General features: G+C 42.9%; 1 protein-coding gene across 9 annotated transcripts in view; it reads left to right on the top strand.

Moving 5' to 3' along the window:
• ntrk3b (neurotrophic tyrosine kinase, receptor, type 3b) overlaps positions 1-21,060 on the top strand; it is a 159,270-nt gene that overhangs the window by 29,797 nt on the left and 108,413 nt on the right. For 2 of the 9 annotated variants that reach the window (XM_029144856.3, XM_029144857.3), the window contains exon 1: positions 4,561-5,509. The exons of 2 other annotated variants lie outside the window; for them this stretch is intronic. In XM_029144856.3, the coding sequence (XP_029000689.1) occupies positions 5,268-5,509 (242 nt within the window). In that variant the 5' untranslated portion in view covers positions 4,561-5,267. Of the gene's footprint in view, positions 1-890; positions 910-4,560; positions 5,510-21,060 lie in introns of those variants that run through there. 5 more of the 9 variants (XR_003785391.3, XM_029144853.3, XM_055507609.1 and 2 more) reach the window with 4 other exon arrangements.

The following is a 21,060-nucleotide window of genomic DNA, read 5'->3' on the forward strand; positions in this document are numbered from 1 at the left end:
TGATCTAAACACTTTTTCTTCTTGAAAGATCACTTCATACAATGCTATTTTGTCCCCTAAACTGTGCATGTATTAAAATATTAGTCATTCGTCTTTTCTTCTGGAGGGCAAGGATTTTACATTATGATTGAAACTTTAACATAGAGCTAAAGTGTCTTTCACAGATACAGTATATATGTGTGAATTTGCTACACAACTTACAGAGAAGCTTTGAGCTGGAGACCGCATGACTGATCACTGGATGATGACGACATAGATCACTTAACCTAAAATGTCTGTTTCTACTGATTGAATGTGATAAGTTCCTCCATTAGTCCTGAGGAGCACACAGGAAGATGGATTCTTTAATCTCTTTAAACAAATTATGATCTTTATAATGCAATGTCTAAAAAACGACTACATCTTTGATAGAAGCTTGATGTTTTCCAGACGGAACCATGAGCCACGTCCAGATGTTTAAAAGTTTTTAATGATTGTGGCCTTCATGTACTGTAGATTGTTACGTCATATACACTACTTCTGTTGTTGAATTCACGTTTCATACATGTTGTTGAGTTCATACAAAAATTTATATTCAAATAATGTAATGCATTTGTAATTCCCTGAATCTCATACTGTACTAAGAGAAGACGACCACCTTATATCTGAAATTTAGTTTGATTTACATAAAGCTTCATAAGGGCTTGTTTCCATACTATATGATGACGCTAGGGGTCAGAGGTCAAGTTAACCAAGTTCCTGGATGAACTCATTTTTGGGTTTATTTATTCTGCTCTTGAGACTGAGCCACAGTGTTTCAGTTCCTGACTTTCAGAAATTACACCCAACAGTCCAGAAATTGTCGGTCTTCTTCTGTGGACCCGATCCAATATAACAAAACACCTCGGAGTAATAAAGAACATACTGGAGGTAAGTATTGTTTTACTGTGTATTTTTGGAGAGTTAAGCATTAGGTTGTGTCTTTAACAACTACAGTATACTAGTTGTATGGTAGCTGTCAGAGGTAAAGCTCCATATGGACTTTTATACATACTAAATAAAAGCCTTTAACAAGCTGTGATTAGTAGAAGGCGTTGTTTTAAGCCTTCTCACGCTTTCTGCACAGCAAACAGGTGAAGCTGTTGCAGCAGGTACCACACTAACTGAGAACAAAGAAGCTGCGCTCAGTATGAATCCATAACCATCAAAGCAGTTTTATGTCACCCAAAGTCTAAAAATTGTTCCATCAAAAGAATCACAGTATATTTTCTGGCATATCAAGTGGACGAGTGGGGATTTACTGTACCAGGCTTATAGGTAACTAGACATCCTGTAGCACAAATATATGTCTGCTATTGCACTAAGGTTAAAGAAACTAAACTCTTCAAACATCTACTGTATTAAAACTAAGTTCAAATACTCAGATTTTCTGAGGAGTGAGTCATCCAGTGAGTCAGCGTTGTGGTCGTGGTCTTCTGTAGACTGCTGTTGATGCTCCTATGAGCACTTTAATAGATCTTAGATCCTTGACCACAGGAAAACGTTGGGGTCGGTAGAAATGGTAGGAGTCGCTGGGTCTGTGATGCTTATTTGCCTATCGCACCAGACTCCAGCAGCCAAGAGATCTGAGAGCGTGTGGTCTTTCAAGTTGCTCCGTTTGAATACATGGCAGAACACATCCTCCACTTAATTAGTCGTCACCAACTCGTGGCCCTCATCTCCAGCTTAAACCTTTGAAGCCTGTACAGTTGTAGTGGGTGATGGACTGTGCCAGTCGAGCTGGAGGGACTGAAAGAAGGCGCGTCGCGGCGAACAGACATTTAAACAAGACAAATTTTGTACATTATTTGAGGCCGTTATCGTTCTTTTGCCTGTACGCGTACATCTGGATGGGCTGCTGCTGGTTGGGGTCTGGTTGGCCTTCCCACAGGGAGCTGTGCTGTGCTGTCAGCCACAATGAGAGCCGCCTGGTTGAAAGGGAAGAGAAGATCGCCTGGGAGATTTGGAAATCTAGTGACGGCTCCCAGAAGTTCTGGAACAAGGCAGCGATGGCGCCACTCATTCCCATTTCATTGTAGACGGTCTTCTGTGACTTCAGACCCCATTATTGAGAATATTTCAAAGACAAGGACAAACAGAACGTCAGTGTGGGATCAAGGGACGTGGTGGCATCTGTGTAACAAATCACATTTTGATGGAGCTCAGGGTGATACTTAAAAAAGACTGTACTCAAAGGGCTTTCACATCTGTTTAGGTAAGAAAAAACCAAACTTCATCTCAAATTAGGTCAGAAGGTCTATGACAGGTGGCTGTCAGCCAGCTCTCCACCAAAAATATTGATATTTCAAATAGAACCCTCAGATTAGCATCACAGAAGATCAAATATGACATGATCATCTCCTTAATTACTTTTCAAATCTGAAATATACTTTTTTGTGCAGTATTTCATTTCCTAATTGATTATTCAAAATGTCATTAATAGACATTGTCATCTTACTATTAATAATATATTTTCTCAGAAGGTTTCTTCTCATTTTGACAGGTTGCTCCTGTTTGCACTCGTGTCTTTGAATAACCTGTGACTTAATCTGAACGTATGGTTTAGATGATCAAACGCACAGTTTCACCTGTGTGTGGGTTCAGGAACAACATTAAATCCACCGTGACAATCCTGCAGCCTTCAGTATCCACTCCACTGAGTGCCATACTGTTGCTCTTAAACTATTATTATTTTATTGGCTTTCAGATTTCATTAGCGTTCTTTCTACTAGATGCTGAAGGAACGTGTGTGGGATGAAATTATAAAATGACCTAATGTCAAGTAAAAAAGAAAACAAATAAATAAGCTGCAATCAAACAATAGGAGGAGATAGATGGAAATAAAACGTCTTGGAAAATGTTGTAAGACATCGCATCTGTTTATTACACACAGACAAACAGCCTCAGCAAAAGACAACGCCGTTCATTTTGAGTGATTGTAAAGTCTGTGTTATTTTAATACAGTAGGTGCTGCTGAGTTGAAAACTGTATTAGGCTATGAATGCGTCAGAACAGTTCTCCCTAATGGTGCTTGACTGCGCTCTTTCTGATTAATAATGCACAAACAACATCAATTTAATGTGATGCCATCTAGACTCAAAACTGCTCTGATTTACATTCAACATTAAATCATTTCCATAAAGCTGATGTCTCCTCGCCGTTAGAATCCTACCGATGCAAACCAACAATGGATCTATTTTTCTTCTATAGCTGTATATCTACGTCTATATTTATGTATAGTGTTATAGTTTAGCATAGTGGTATATAGTATATAGTAGTGTATAGCGTATACAGTAGTAAAAGTGTGGCATTGAGCCCCCTTTTTCTTTGCTGCCAAAGAGCTTAAAATGAGTCCATCACACCTCATTAAGTGTTTTGGGGGGGGCAGTACCAAGTACCACCCTGTGCAACAACTGCATCAAGGAGTGTGTGCTGTCGTGTCTTAAATTTCACACACCGCAATTCAATATTACGATGCAAAGGTGTGAACTGATGCCACTTAACACCATTAAAAAAACTGTACTTCATCACAGTCTGCATATTCAGACGTATTTCTCATGCAAATGAAGATTAGAAACCATTAACGCTAAGGCTGATTGTTACTGAGCCGCTCTGGGTCTAGTGTATCACGACGACCATGGAATATGACAAAGATACAGTCACAGTAATCAAAGTCAGATTTGTGTAGTTATTAATTCACAAATATGATTTCACCTAATCGTTTCAGTTTGGGCTCCTCCTCCTCCTACTATTCTAGTCTAAAACATGAGCTGTATCAATAGTGTAACATCTGTATTCACCAACCATTTCATAGTTTGCTTTCATTATCAATTTTCTATTTAAATGCTAATTTTGTTGTTTCTTATTTGACACACTTCCTGTTCTCTAGCTATTATTGGCCCTGGTGTTTTTTGTTTATTAAGTGAAAATGGTCCCACTCACATCCCTAATTTGTTCCTATAAATTTCCATTGGCGGATTAAGAGAAAACAGACCCTGGCTACAGACAGGAAATGGCTTTATTCTGTTTGGTATTGTTTACTTTAATGTGTAAATGTTAATGTGTTAATGGTGAAAAAACTAAAGGGGTTTAGTCGAGAAAACACTTTTCAGTGTTAGAGATAGAGAGAAGCCGCTGTGTGAGTGGACTGGTACTTTCTGTGTTATTCCAGCCCACAGTCTTTCCCTGACCTTGTGCCAGAGCTTTGTTTGCCTCAACCCAACCCCAAAAACCTGAATTACACTGGAGCCACCAAACTGGATGCTGTCCTTCAAATATTTTGGCTAAAAAACAGAATGTTGAACGGTAGAAGAAATAGTTGGACGCACTAAGAGGACTCACCAGTGTAAATCGAATCAACATCTTGTCATTTACGTTAATTGTGAACACGCACAATAGAATAGAGTGCTGAATGTTATGGGGCTGCAGTTTCTCTTCCCAACAGAAAGCATCTGTGAATGCATTAGTCCAGCCGTACTGTATAGACAGGGGTGTTTGCAGTGGCTCTTAATGCTCGCGCCCCTGGGACTGCTCTCACTGGGCCCATTCAATAATCCGTGCACGTTTATTTCCTCTCTGGTGACCTATACTGACATTTTATTGACATCGTTGTCAGTTATTTCTGTATTTAATCCAATTCGGTTTATTTACATAACCCCAGCTGATTTTCCCTAACTGATATTCATTTAACACGGTTTGAGCTCAAAGCGTCATACAGTATTTATTTTATTTTTTCCCAGATACACTATTTGTCTTAGACAAAGGTCTAATTGTAATGCCGGGTGATTTGGTGCCGCTTGTGCAGGTGTCAGTATGACTGCAGCCGGTAGGAGGGACTTGATGCTCCAACTTCTCATTTTGTCTCTGCTCCTCAGCCAGTCGTCCTGGTCCTGCTTGGAGAGAGACAGCGGATTCAGTAGCACGCTATTCCGGGGAAACACCATGCATCTTAGGCTGAAAAGGCGCCTGGAGCCTCGCATTGTTTCGATTTCTCGTTTTTAATTTCCCGTTTTCATTTTTTGTTGCGTCTTTTCGTTCTTTTTTTTTTTATTTTTTTTTCCTCCCTCCTGTGACGCGCAAGGACACTACAGCAACCATCCACGGCAGAAACGCTCACATAGAGCATCCTCTGTACGCACCACCATCCTCCACCTTCCTTCCTTCCTCCCACTCTCCTCCTCTCCTCTCTCCTGTTCTGTTTCAATCCAGAGGACATCGGGACCTCTTTTCTCCCTTCTTTGCCCGGAGACATGGATCTATGGTTTCATTCGATCCGGATTTGCTGGTGGAGGGTTCTGTTTCTGATGAGTGTTTTCCAGGACTATCTCAGCTCCATGCTGGACTGCCCGCCGACCTGCAGCTGCTCTCAAACAGAGATCTATTGCAATAAGTCCGACAACGGCAGGTTTTTCCCTTTATTGGCCCTGCAAGACGCCGGGAACAATGGGACCAGTGTTGACATAGCAGAGTTATTCAAGAACATCACGTCTATGTGAGTATGGATGCGGAATCCGCCGTGCGTTTTCAGTCATTAATTGATCCCATCCGCCGCCAGGCGCCTGCGATTCTAGGGTGTCTGTTGCTTTTCTTCGCACTGCTCTGACTTGTTGACTCATTCTGCTTTATTTAGCGACTTTTTGCACTTCTGACATTCCGTTTAATCGCCTTTCACGATGAAACCATATTCCATTACATGCTTGCGCGCGGGTAAATGCGTTCTTATACCGCCCGCCACCATTAAACACCTCCGTTGAAACAATTTAGGCGACAAGCCGCCTGATCTCGAAGCGTGGTCGTGAATGTCGGATTTTTTTTTCCGGCGCGCGTGTTTGCTCGCGCGCGCGTGCGCGTACGTGCGCCTACAAAGTTGCTCCTCCGCAGCGGCACCGCAGGCCCACACGGCCGAAGCGACAGCAGGATGCTGCGGAGAAGCTCGGATCACCCGTTCGCCGGATTCCCGTCCTCATGTTCTGCAACTGTTCCGACAGATTGTGCTAAATGAAACGGAAATAATCGGCGCTCTGAGGTCAACCAGTTACATTTCAGCCCGAACCCTCCGAGACCGAGGCGACCCGACAAACTTTGTTACGTCCACACGATGCGGGGGTCTGCGGGGGGTCTGTGGGGGGGGCGGGCTGCTGGAAACGTCACTTGTGGCGTTTTTCCTCCCAGCAGACAGCGACACGTAGATGCAGCAGTATCGTTGTACCACGAAGGCTTCGCTTAAAACAGAAAAGCCATGATGACGGCAGCCTCTCCAACACCCCTCACCCACACACCCCCTGAAGTCCATTTCATTCTGCCTACTCTCTCTCCCTCCCTCTCTCTCTCTTCTCTCGCTCGGCTCCTCTGGCATCGATCCTTCCTGCCGACATCAAAGCGTTGTTTCTTGAAAAGTCAGAAAAAGGGGTGAGCTCGGGCCTTAAAATAAGACCCGCGGTGTCGATCAGGCTGATTTGCATAGAAAGTAAACACCTCCCGTTAACGCTCCGGAGTTTCCCGCACGGCTTCCTCCGCGTCGTGATGCGCCACAAAGGACTTTTCCGCCCCATCCGTTCTGGCACAACGTTTACCCTTTATCTGTTGGAGGGAGACAACAACTTATTTAGCGACATGGTTCATCGCTTTGCTGTGCCACTAGAGGGTAGCCTGGTACCCTCTATACACTGGGAATCAAGTGCTCTTTACAGCAGTGGAGTCATTTACGTGACTGTTTTATCCGAGAGACTTTCTAGTCAAATCAGGCCCAGAATGATCGGCTCCTTTAAGCCCAGCAACATCCAAAGCAAAGGCTAGTAAAGCGATGAAGGGTCAGAGGCCACGGCACGGTATTAGTGATTAGTGTGACCCCAGAGTAACCCTAAGATAGAGATTTCCTCTTTGTAAAACCCGCTCCATTCATATTCCAGTCATTTATCTCCCCTCTCATCCTCCGGGATCATCAGTTGAATAATCTGCTACTTGGATTCTCCCGTTAAAAATGACAAAATTGAGTTTATACTAGGCACAAAGTCACACATTGATTCCCTTTTTGCCTTTGAGAGCCCCTAATGCATTTGACCCAGGACTAATTGAGCATTTCATGGTGCCTTGCCAGCAGGATGGTTGTTTTCTTGCTGCTCAGCATGGACAGCAACCTCCACCCAGCACCACCAGCACTTCAATGACAGCCCACCGAGGCTGTGCTGCCCAATGTCACAGACAGCACTCTATGCATGCACGCACAGACACAGTAATGTGTACAATGAGGTTTATTGTAATATTCAATGCATTCATACACAAGCATGGCCGTGGAACAGGCATTTAGCACTAGAACATAAGCACACACTCCGTGCCACCATAAATGTAAGCTTAAAGCACTCCTCCAGAAAGCACAGGCTATGACTGAGACCACATACAATCCAAATCGTCTTGGTCGTCCATTTCTTTGTCAGGTGTTCGAGGGGTGCATTTCGCTAACAAGAAGTCTATTTTATCCATCACGAGGGAAACAGGGAGAGATGGGAACAATTTAAGGAGACAGAAAAGTGGAGGGAGGACTCCTAGCAGGAACTGTGGGAGGACCGGCCAGACACAGAAAACTGCCAAGTCCAGATAATAGTTTTCCAGTTCTCTCGCATTAGAGATTCATCACAAGAAGCGTGACTGTTTGAAGTGGATAAGATGCGGCCTCGCTGTGATTCTCAAAAACACTGAAGCGTTTGACAGGTTTGTGTGTATATGTGGAGCTCTGACTGCAGGTGTGCGTTTGTTTGCTGAATCCAATCAGTGTTTCCACCTCTGGTGATGACGCCTGGCCTCATTATTGGTCTCTTGAGACTGCGGGTTTGTGGAAGAATCCTGACTTTTCAGAGCAATGTGTGCACACAGCACTCTGGTGCTGTGTAATGTGTGTTAAATGCAGCATGTGCTCAGAGAAGAACCTCTCCTCCCCTGCTTTGCTTCAGACAGGCAGCCATCCAGCGTTTCCAATCACACATAGACCTTTTAAGACTGATGCAAAGCACGAGCTGTTAATTCAGTTTAGAGAGAAAATTAAAACTCTTTGAGTGGGCTGCAATTTTGCTTATATATTTATATATCTTGCTTTATATATATATATATAGATCTCTATATATATTTATATATAGAGATATATAGATCTCTCTATATATTTATATATAGATATATATATAGATATGTATAGATATATAGATATATATAAGCCTGAACAATTTGTATGACAGTTAATAGCAAGATTGCAGAATTCCCAGATTGTTTTGTTCTGGTTGCACCAAAAAGGTTACGGCCTCAGTCTCCCAAGGAAATGTCACTGTTTTATGGTGGCATTATGACACTTCATGACAATACTGTACTGCCTGTCATGAGCTCGTCAGGATTTATAGACCGTTTTAGTTAAAGCTCCCTCCAGACCTATAAAATATGCATGTAAAAAAAAACAGAATCCAGAATATCTCAATCTAAAAAAAATGTCTGTCAAAACAATGACAGCACATAACTTAACTTCTGTGTAAGTGAGACAACCAGTTCTGACGTCAAACTCTACACACCTGCAACAATAATTCAACGTGCTTAAAATAATACAATGTTAAGTTTTGCTAAGTTTGTTCCAGCGTCATGAGCACAGCTAAATACAAATACATTTCAAGCATCCACTTGTACAAAAATATAGACAGATTACATCCGTCAATGCATCCGTCCTCCATCTCTGTGATCTTACTATGACAAATCATTAGTGCCCATTGTTGTCTGCACAAACTAGTGTTCAATCCAAAGTCCTCTCTTTGCCTTTGAAATGAGAATGCTCTTCCAAAAGTAGTTTTGGCTTCTTTTAAAGTCAACTCTTTTCTTCAATCAAAGAGATTTATGTGGACTTGTAAAATTGCCATCTGTTTATCTGCAAACAAACACACCCCACACTCTAAAATGGTTTACTGTTTATCTACTTTGCCAAGTGCGGCTTGAAGTTTATGATTTAATATCTTTTAAATCTTGATGATCCGGTCTAAAAAAAGGCTGTGATTTTTCATTGCCGATGACTTAAGCAATCCTTTAAAAGTGCATCATGATGTTATATTTACCAAAATTCATTTTTCACGTATAGACGGTGTCATCGTTAGATGCTAGAAGTCATACCTTAGTAAATCTATGCCTGTATATCAGTGACACTGAACCATAGAGGGTTATTAAAAATGACATTGTAGCCTGTGTGATAGATGCTGACCTCTGACCTTTGACCTTACAGTCATCCGCTGTGAAATTCCACAACCCTATCATAGAGTTGTGATGTAAAAAACTAAATTAAAGCCGTCACATTAAGCTGATGTTACTATTAATATCTGTTACACTGGTAAAAGTTGTTTCTTTGTAGAAACGGAACAGCGCTCAGCTCCACTCGAAAGCATCGATCTTTGGACACACGTTCAGCTACACATGTTACATGAAACCTGCCAGCTAGGAGCTGCTGCCAGAGATGCTTGTTCCGTACAGGAATGCTTCCAAGGTCCGCTCCGCTCACCTGTGTGGGCCGAACGTGTCCCCTGGTTCAGACACCAAGTATTACCGCATTACATAAAGCCAGTGTTTTCTCCACCTCTTTGAAGTACTGCGCTGCCCACATGCTCGCTGCGTACGACTGAGGCCGGAATCATCGCCAGCAACGTTCTTGTGTAAGGCTTCTGAATGGGAACAGGTGAGAAACCGTTGACTGGAACTGTGGAGTGTTTCCTGCTTTGAGAGTCTTTGCTGTAGTGATTAAGCACTAGGAGAAGCCACAGTGGAAAAGACCAGGTGCATGTTTGGGTCTGTGATAGAGGATATGAGCTTGATGATCAACGATCTCCCATCCACGATTTAACCCAAAAGTAATGTTTGAGAGCTTCATAATTAGCCATGAATGTAGACCAGAGCTTCTTGTGTTGCACCGAGTAGCTGCTGCGATGGCTAATAGACACATACTGGTGTCTTGTGTTCATATTGTGTTTCATGGAGCTCTGGCGTGCTCTTAACAGCGTGGGCGTGTTTCTAAGCACTGGTCCACGCTCTCTGGATGACGAATTTCACATTTCCATCGGTCGTCAGGGCTTGTTGGGCAACAGGCTCAACCTGCGGTGCACTGTTGAGTTGTGTGGATCAGTTTTGCCTCGTTACGTAAAGCAACTGTGTGCTTGCTCGAAAATACGGAAAGATAAAAAAAAAATAGCCCACGACTTTTGATCCGCCCTGTGGGCTGAGTAGTATTTCCTATGATGCCTGAATTTATTCATGTGTATTTATATTTAGATGGAGCCCCTTTAACACCTTTGCTTCCACACAAAAAAGGCTAGTAAAGGAATTTATTACGCTGTTGAGAATCTAATTCTCAGCTTTGTAAAAGCTTCTAAAGCCGATTTTAAATGTACCTCCCTGTAGACATCGCAAATAAAACTAAGAATATATTTCAATCTGTAACCAGATTTACTTGTTAACATGTGTGCAGCAGTGTCAGACGTTAGATTAGTGATTAGTATTTTTGGCATAACGCAGGGAACATCTTTGGTTTCATAGGCCCAGCGAGCTGGAAACAGGTCCCAGGCTTTGGTTCCGCCCACTAATCTGAGATGTCACACGGATGCGAGCGTATTCCCTTCTCCATCCACAAGTTCCTCGCACACCGAAACACATTCCCCGCCTCATTGCTAATATGTCTGATGTTTATTTATTTCTTCATCACCCCCCTCGTGCCAGCGCTTCATCCACGTCTTTCTTCTCTGCCGTCTGAAGTCTTGATGTGTGGGTACTGAAGGCCAGCTCGCCGCGATCTGTTTGTTTTCTGGAGTTATTTATTTTTGTCATGTTCCTACTTCTTTTTGTTCCTTCCATTTTATTGAGGTTTCCTTTTTTTTATTCGTAAGGGATCGTATGTTTTTACAAGCCTGATGGGCCTCTTTGTGTGATGTGCACTTAGCAACATTTAAAGTTACAAATAGAATATACTTTACCTTCGCTTTCTCCGCGTGAGGTGTGCAGATCAGAGCTTTCTGCCTTTCTGACATCAGCCTTGGATGTGATAACAATCACATTCTGCTATGATCTACCTTCACTAAGAGAAGTTGTTTGGAAATAGAATAGTTCATTGACTTTGTGAAGACACACGAGCATCACTTTCATTTTTGGGTAAATTTTAGTATTGACATTTTAACTTGAGTAGAAAAAATTACAATAACAAACAACACACACACACACACACACACACACACACACACACACACACACACACACACACACACACACACACACACACACACACATTTGGCAAATTCTTTACATACTGAGGTTCAACCTTCTCTTCTACACTTCAGTTGTTAGACCAGCATGAAAACCTTTACCCAGTCAGTCAACTAGCTGCTGTATCTGTGGAGTAGGGGTTAGAATTAGTTCTTCTTGAACCTCTGACATTCTCACGTGTCGAATTGCATTAAAAGATGCGCCACCGTGCACCAGGTTCCACTCAACAGATCAGTTCCAGTTGGTCATTAGCAGCGTTTGTCCTATTGGGTTGTGGAGCACGCTCTGATCTTGGGCCTTTTAAGGAGTGATCCAGTATTGGGGTCCAGTCAGACATGCGCTGGAGGCAGGTGAGCTGCATATGTGAACCTGCACATACCTGCACGGACGGAGTCCAGAGTGCACGTGTGAATGAGGCTCTAGATGGTGAAACCTTTAGCTTGTTCAGCCGCTAACATGACTGAGAGGTCGGCATGGCTGCATTACTGGCTAAAGCTGAAGCAAGAAGGACAGTTTTTATGTCTGTCATTGTGGTTTTTATAAGGGAGCTATTCAGACTCATAAATTAATTATTGGCCTGTCTCAAGCTATAAAATGTCCTTTAATGAAATGCTTTTTTAATAGGGTCCAGGTGAGCATGACAGCGTTCCAGCTCCTCGTTGCATCTTGTGTCGGTCGCCCAGGACAGAGTCGCTAACCGGCGTCCTGCGGGTCGGTCCTCTCCGTACAGACCCGACTCCGCCTTGCGAGCTCCACCTCAGGCAGTGCATGTCGGGCTCCTCTGTTATAAGCCTATCATCAAGTTTGCATGAGCCCCTCTTTGTAGAAAGTAGGTCACGGCTGCCGTCTGAGAATTAGGAGGGGAGAGTGGAGGTTGCGTTCGGATCCTCTGCATGCAGGGATGCTGTCAGAAGTCCCGCACATGTGACCCAGCTTCTCCCACGCCCCAACACCCCCACCCCCCCCCACTCCCACCCCAGCTCCCGCATCTGCAGGCACCCTTTGGCGCCTTTAAAGACGCATACTAATGAGGCACCTTCCCCCCGTTTAACAATCAACAGACGCATTGAGGACCGAGGGGTGAAAAATAGTGAAAGCGCTGCTGTTTTAGCCGGGATTAAAAAAACCCTTTAAAGCCTCGCAGCAGCATTCCAGGGGCTTCCTGTTGACATTTATGGGAGCCTCTGCTTTTATACAGCAGATTATGAGGCGGTGTCGCCACAGTGTTCGATAGTTCATCATGTCAAACTCGCGAGATGGAACGTAGCGGGGGAAAAAAAGAGAACCAACGCGTCTGCCCGGCTCAACCGCGATCCGTTCCACGGCGGTGTGGAAAAACATCAAATAAGCCTGACTGGAATTCCTCCGTTGTGCGTAGGCAATTGATTTACATCTGCTTACATGCTTGAGGTTTGCTGGATTTGTTCAATTCGCACGACGTTGCGTGATGGCGCGTCAGCGAGCGAGTACCTGCTGCTGTTCGTGGTGTGCACCAGGCAGACTTTGGCTCCAATCAGGTGACAGGAGCTTTACTGAAGGTTTATTCCAGCTAATCACGCTTAAACTTGGTATCTGTTGGCTTAGAGGCTCCGCACTGAAGCAGCATTATTGCTAATTCCTTCGTCTGCATGATATTGATGGGTGATTCATGAGACGCTGATGTGTGATGGCTCTTTCTCTCGCCTCACGAGCCGTTCATTGATGCTACACACACACACACACACACACACACACACACACACACACACACAATTAATTTCCTTACAGATAACCTGCTCCCAAGTGAGGATGCACGTCTGACCCCGGTGGTGTCCGTCACCGTGTGTTGTCTCCTACCAGACATTGCTGCAGACTCCGCCTCCTCTCCGCGCTTCCCCGCCCTCTCATAAGGCGCCTGCTTATTATTCACGTGGGATGTTTTGTGTTTCAGAAAGCATCAATCACCGCGTATTATCAAGTAGGATGAGTCACCCCACTGTCCTCCATGTCAGCGGTGACTGGCAGAGCCGTGTGAATAATGCAGCTCCCTTAGCTTCAGCCATGTTCTCTGCTAACATGTTTACAGTGCATCTTATGTTTAAAGTCTTTTCCCTGATGAATGCATCTATTGTTGTATTGCTGGTAATTGCCTACATCTGAATGTCGCCTCAACACGTCTCCGTTTGACCTCAGACGTCTTCTGATCAGCGGTTGTTCGGAGACGGGAGCTTATCCCAGCCTTGCACGATTACTCTAATTATATTTGTTATTAATTTTATCATTTTAAGGTCACGGGCTTTTGGAAGCTGTGAACTGGAAAAAGACTTCCATTCAAAGCCCGAAAAAACAGTTGCTTTGTGTTCCCAGCGCGTCTTTGTTGTGACAAAGCAAAGCAGCGACATTACCCAGATAAGAGCCGCCCTCGTCCGTCCGCCGCTTCTCCATCTGCACAAACATATGAGATCCGTGAGACAATATGCGCGCTGATGTTTTGGTGGCAAACCGTCGTGATGAATTAATGGCTCTAAAGTCCTGGCTGTTTAGCTTTGAGCGCCAACATCATCAGCGGTGAGAGCACAGGATAGAAAACAAACAAGCCGCGGCACGGACGTGGCTTCGCGTTTCCCATTAAACACAAAGCGATATACGCCGGCCTCGAGCACCGCGAGGGCCTCAATTTATTGATGAACTCAAATGGCCTGATGTCCGTTCTGTGCATTCGACTACATGGCGGCGTGATGGACCCGGTGTGCCCGCCCATCGTTCTTTGGAGCCAAGGACTCCTGGTGGCCGTACAGGAGCCGAGGGCACCTGGAGGGGTTTTTAAGACCTCAACAGATCTTTGTGTCGAGGCAGATGAGAACGCATTAAAAGTAAATGGCCCCGTGGGACTCGGCTCTGGCTCTGCTTTCATACGATGACCTTGTTACTCCAGTCAGACTACACCTCAGTCATTCTCCATCTTTTTTTTAAGGAGCTCCTGGCTCAACTTGCTCTTCCTGCTGATATGTCTGCACATCTCCCCCTGTGATATGCCTTCACCTTTATAAGTGAGCATCATGTGACATACATACTGTATATTAGATTAGATTTTAGACTTTATGATACCCAGTATGCATCCGTTTTCACAAAATAAACTGTTGCTTCTGCAGCCATTATTAGGTGAAGTAAAGTGGGAAAGGCAGGATTTTCTTTCCTAAATCTGAACATAGTACCAGCAGCCAGTGAGCTTATTGTTCATAGGAGTTACTGTTATACAGCAGAAGGATGTCTCTATGGCCTGAAGTAGCATATAAGCCTTAATGTAATCTCAAAATCCAGTGGGTGCACTATTTGACCTACAGTAGTCATTCAATAGCTTCCAGTTAATGGCTGCACAGACTATCTTTGGGCTCTGGCCTGACGTTTTTCCATATTTAGTCTTTTCATAGGCCTAATTGGGGTTTGGTCTCTTCAGCTCATTCAGTATCATTTCTGCATTTGACATTTTCCTCTGTGCAGGCACTTCAGTGCCAGAGGTATCATTTCTCCACCAGGAGCTGAAGGCAGAATAGCTTTCAGTGTGATTTGTGTTTTTTCACTCACTTCAGCTCGATGGAGCTGCATTAGCATGACGGTCATGTACCCGGAAACTTTTCATGTGTGCGAAAGCATGTTAGGTTGCCATGACAACAGCTGTATTGGCATCAACCGCGGCTTTCCTTTACACACTTGGAGACAGTGTAGCTACTATGCCTCAGATGTTGTTCGGAGATGAAGAAGGTTGCGAAATTGGAAGTTTCCACGTATGATTGTTTGTCAGACTCGTTCGCAAGATTATTATCAGGAGCAGTGGGGAAACAAGCTGAGATATTTTACATTTAAAAGAAGCAATTATGCACAGGGAGTCAGTGCGGTGGCACTAAACAGGTTTTAGCATTCACATGCTTCTTCTTCTTTATATTAAAAAAAAATCCACCTTACCAATTTCTCTTGCGGAACCACCAACACTAGGTTTTGACAGTTGTTGACCTCATGCAGCCATAATCACGGGGTTTCAGGAGGTTTCAGAAAGTTTCATCATGTCCATGAAGCGTAGAAGCTGGTATATTTATTAATATCGCAGGGTGCCCACATTATTCGAGTCAATGTCAGGGGAGTCAACAGCTTTCAACAACAACAGCAACAGTAGCGTCCGTGGTTGCAGTCTTAGTAGCCAAAGTGGAACTGGCGGCGGTCTATGGACAAATGAGCTTTATTGTGAAAATCTAGCATCTCTTCCCTGACGGGGCTGTCTGTCGCGTCAGGCCGGACCAGCGACTTGCACTGACAGCTGTCTATATTTGACACTGTGACCTGTGGAGGCTTCTTGCTTCCAGTCCAGCTTTACTGATCTGACGGTTTATGATCAGGACTGTTTCCCCCTGGTTCCTGCATCAGAGATTGGATGTTCCGTGTTCCACAGACTTGTTAAGGGCCCTATAGCTACAGTATTTTTCAACATCATCACTTCATTTAGATATAACTGCATCGTCTGTGTCGTTCTTTCTATTCTCTTTGCATCTCTTTTTTTGTGCATCACTTAATGACTCATCACTTTTGCACCGCTTAGTCGTTGTTTTGAGTCATTTCCCACCTCTTTACAGTCGTTACTGGGCTCTTTGTGCTGATGATGAGTTCCTTTGTAGTTTAGTGTCATTCTTTGATCAGTTTATGGCCACTTAATTGACTTTTCAGAATGCAGCGTTGACACCTTTGTGTGTGTGTGTTTGTGCGTGTGTGTGCCTGCTAATCGTACAGTACAGTACATTCAGCAGCCCTTGTAAAACATGTGCAGTGTGACAGCCAATAGCCAGGACTTTATGTTTTGAGGTAAACTGATGTGCTGAGTCCTCAGCTTGTCCTGTCTGGCTGGGTGAATTAGAAGTAACCTCACAGACCCTCATTTTGATAAAATATTGAGTGTGTAGGTGTGTAACACTGAGTGTCTGCGTGTGTGTGAGAAGCAGTTACTTAAATGGAAGCAGGACAAAAAACAGCAAACAAATCAAATATTCAACAACCTTGAGCTCTGTTTCTCCCCACCGCCATCCTTCCTGGAGGAGGTAATTGGTTGACACTGTAGACTTGTGTGAAAACTGGAGTATGTGAGGACGTGGTGTTTTTTTGCATTTCACATCTCAGTCAGGAAATGAGCAGACGATTTTGGAAGGCAAGACTTTTCTCTCTTGTGTTTTGCTAAATCCAAGAAGGTTGATGTTTATTGATTATCCGGATGGATGCAGCTTTTTAGTGCTTGGGTGTTGTCAAGTAACAAAAGGGTTCCTCTAAAATACAGTGACAACCAAAACAGTTTTTGTTCACCTTTTTGTGTTGTTAGGTTTGTACCATTATATGAAGTTATTATATGTCCTTGATTGTTACAGCACTTTTAAGAAATTTACTGTCACATGTTGCTCTTTAAATTCACTTACTACTAGTTTAGTTTTTGAATGATCTGAAAACACACAAAGCTGACACACAAAAAATTGTGTGTCAGCTGCTTGACCACCTAAATTATATTTTGATGGGCAGCGTGGTGGTGTAGTGGCAGGTCTGTCAGTAGAACTGGCAGATTTGATATTGTTTTAGTCAACAGCATTAGCAGAAAAAAGTTGTTATTTACCCACAAAGTCAAGTTAAAAACGCTCTTACCTGCATTGAGCCTGACAAATATAGTGCAGCTGCATCTCTAATCTTAATCATCATCCCCAGAGGCAACATTTAGAATAAATTAAACCTTTGGAAACAAAAAGTCTTTGATCCTTTGTTTAGAGGAGTCGATGGTGTGCCTCAGCACCTCTCCTCCTCCTCCTCTTCCTCCTCCTCGCTGTGTTTTATTTCCCTACACAGGACACCTTCACTCACTGTCAACCCTGTTAACCAGTGTCTGTGTTCCTGCAAAAAATAGCACTCTGTTGTTGTGACACATGGATAAATAGCTCTATGGCTGAATCAAATTCCAGCCGTGAACCGTGTTCCTTTGCTGCAGGTGTCGGAGCGCTTCATCAGAATAGCATTGGAGTCAATCGGCTCCACTGTAATTAGCATGAGGAGTCAGGTGGAGGAGTGACGCACAGATAATTCAGCTTAACCTTCTGCTTCAACTTCCCTCAAACCTGATCCCTGCTATTTACGGGAAGATGACTCTTTCCTGCCGCCGTCGTTCCAAAGACATTTCAGATCCTCACACTTCCTAAGCAATACTATTATATCTGCCCCTCGGCTCCATAAAACAGGGCCTATGTACAGTAAACGTGATGGATTCTGCATTCACTTCCCACTTTGTCCTTTGCTGCTAACTTCAGCTTGCTAGGACAGCAACAAGAAGGCTGCAAAATACTATTGTATGGTTCTGAATAGAGAGCGAAAGACGGAAGAAGAGGGAAATTGACTTTAGAAATAAAAAAAAATAAGACCCTTAATTCCAAATTGACATTTTTGCAGATTTTGATGTGATACTTTACATGAGTGTGCACATGTTGCGTTGATTGTCTCACATCCTGGGAGAAAAGTAATTGTTGATTGTCAGAGCTGACACAGTAGTGGTGTTTCGGGCATAATATGAGGCCAATCTTGATGTGAACAGCTGCAGATGCTTCTTAATATTTTGTATTAGTCAATACGCAGATACCAGCAGTCAAGGAAGTGGTGGCACCACTGAATAGAGGATGTGAATATACAGTAGACATAGGAGATGTAAGTGAACACAGAAACACAGCACTGAAATGTTATTAGTGTGGAAATAAACTTAGCTCATCATCAGCTCACCACAAAAATATGAACATCCAAACTAAACTCACTTTCAGCCAATTATTGTAATGTCAGCCTTCGTGTCTGTTGGACTTTACCACGTTTCAGAACAATTTCTGGAATAATTGTATAAAGTGGCAATAAAATCTGGGATTTTAAATGTTAAGCTAGCTTTAAGTCATTTAATGACCACTTTGAGCTGGCTGCCAGATCATTCTATATCTGCCTTATTGCCACAAGAGTGGTACTAAGTCATACAAATATTGTATGACTGGTATGACTTGGTACCACTCTGCAGGACATAAATAATAAAGTCCAATTAATTTTAGTGCTCTTTTCCAAAGCAAGAAGAAAAATCCCTATGATGTTTATACACCCCGGGATACAAGGATAGCTGCAGAAGTAGCTGCTGACACAAACACACTAAGTAAGATGATACATCTTAAACCCATGTGGCAACGCAACGTTATGGTTCATTGCCATGCACAAATGTTAGTACATGCGTGTTTCTAAACTAAAATCACACATGTAGTTTGCATTTCAGTCTAATTGCTGAAATCTAAAACTGCTGTAAAACATGGCCAAACATCAGAGCAGCTGGACAACAAAGCAAAACTGATTATACGGAAATGTCAGAGAAGAAATGAGAAACAGAAAAGTGGAAGGATCTTAAAATGTCAGTATTCATGGTAAACTGGAAAGTGGAGAGCGGCGTCTCAGGCTAGAATTCTTTAATGCGGTGCAGCCGAGTGTATCTCAGCCAAAGCCGGTAATTACTGTTTCTTTTTCTCACCTGGATGAGAAGGTAGAGTCTGTTCCTAGCTTTTAGGCCTCCAAAATGTCCAGGGTTTCTATCAAGATAGGCCTCCAGCATTCAGAAAAGAAAGAAGCTCAAATATGACTTTAATTCTACTGTTCAGTAAAGCTTTTAGCAACGTTTAATGACAACAGGCCTGAAAGTTAAAGGGTTTGCTTTTCAGCTTTAGTTGTTTAGTTGTTGAGCTTTAGTTGCTGGGTAACAGCAGAACTCTGATAATGGCTCTTTCTCCAGCATCCTGGTATCTCCTGGTTCAACTAACTGCAGCTATTAAACACACAACAACAGATGACAGAAAACCCTACATGTTATTACTCAGAATGTTGGAAATGGTTCAAAGAGCTGAGGCGTCCATAGGTTGAGAACATCAAAGTGTGTGAATGGACACATGAACCCAGGAAAAGGCGTGCTAGCGTAAATTTGATGGTTCTTGATCCATTATCATGTCCTCTAATAGAGATTCTTATCAGTTAATTACCTAACGCTACTGTGATGCACAGTTACATTGGGTGTAGCCTTGAATCTTTCTATCAGACATGATCAGTGTGAACATGATCGGGATTTTTATCCTTTAATGAAATAAAGTTGTGGTGTCGCAGCAATTGACATGATCCTGTATTCTTTACTAAAATCCTTTAGAAAAATATTTTTAAATTAAATTAAACTGGATGTGAAATCATCCCAGTGCACTTATTGATCAGAGGTGGGTCCAAAGGATCCGTCAATCTTCCCAGGTTTGAAAATATTGCAAAGTTCTCTTAAAGGTTATCTCATCATCTTGGCAGGTGTCTGCAGCCTACAGGTACTTCATTCCCCAGCCCTCCATCCAAACTCTCGCTCATATTTCAATCCAATTGTAAATTTCAAACTTCTCCCCACCACAATGACACCCAGCCCTTTGAGAGTGACTTTAAGAAGAGGATGAACTCTGAGCTGGGCTAGTCAAATCAATCTAGTCACGGTGGAGGAATGGAGCGGTTCATTACTGGGAGGGCTGAGGAGCTCTCCGATCAGCTCTCTAATATCACTGTGATCCTCTTCTCTTTTCTTACCTAATTGAATTCTCCAGGAGAGATGCCCCTCAGCTGCAGATTTATCATATCCTGAAATTGGAGGAGACTAGCTCCATGAAGGACGTGCGCAGAACATTTAATCCAGTCCTCATGCTGTAAGATGAATATAGTGGTCTCTGCACGAAATAAGTTATTCCACTGTGGACCATGGACCTTGGGATCGTGGTCTTAAACAGGAACGGCACCAGTAGACGCGTACAGTATATCCCACATGTAATATGCTGCATGTCATGTACAGTATGACCACCATTCACAACAGATGGCATTGTAATTTGTAATCAGAGAGCTCCTTAAATGCAGATCAGTGCACAATATGTCTCTCCCTGCAAAGATTATCTTCTCTGTACCGCTCAGTTTCTCTCTCCATGCAGACATTTAGCCCCTTTTTGCTTTCCTTCACGCTGTAGTAATAAATGGTTTTGACATCAAAGATAAGACAATCTGGAGGATTGTATTTCAAAGACACTTCATGAGGGAGGTGTGTGAATGTAAGACACGATGTCTGGTTAATATTTAGATCAAGTGCAGATAAGTAGGTTAATCATAAAGAGGGTGATGATGGTGCTGCAACACCGGAATTCTGCCACGTACATTATAGTCATCGTTCATTAAATGCTATCCAGGTTTATCCTATCCCATAGTATCCTATCCTATCCCATCCTATCCTAGCCTATCCGACTATATCACAAGCCATCCCATACATTCCATCCCATCCTGTCTTATGAACTAAAAAACTAAAGTTTTTAAAGTTTTAATATTCTATTTGGACCATAAAAGTTTGAACCAACTCAGAATCACATCGTTCCTATAATGACACTTTACTCCAGATGGGATGTATTTGAGCATATTGCATATTGCTTGTACTTAGGTTTGCCACGTTTCCATGCAGTATGGTGTTTCTGGCAGACCTCCAGTGGTTATTCCTTTACATATTAAATTAAATATTATCACGATCAGCTCTAGAACAGTTTGAGGCTTGTTGTTTTGGTCTTAAATAGAATAAAATGCCCCAAATTACAATTACATTTTGAGGATAATCATTGTGACATTTTTGCTTGTGTAAGTAATTTCCTTTGTTTGAATTTGAGATTTGTTTCATATTTAGTTCTTTTTATTATCGTTTCCAGTGTTACACCA

Source organism: Betta splendens, chromosome 3 (assembly GCF_900634795.4).
Source record: "Betta splendens chromosome 3, fBetSpl5.4, whole genome shotgun sequence".
Classification (NCBI taxonomy): domain Eukaryota; kingdom Metazoa; phylum Chordata; class Actinopteri; order Anabantiformes; family Osphronemidae; genus Betta; species Betta splendens.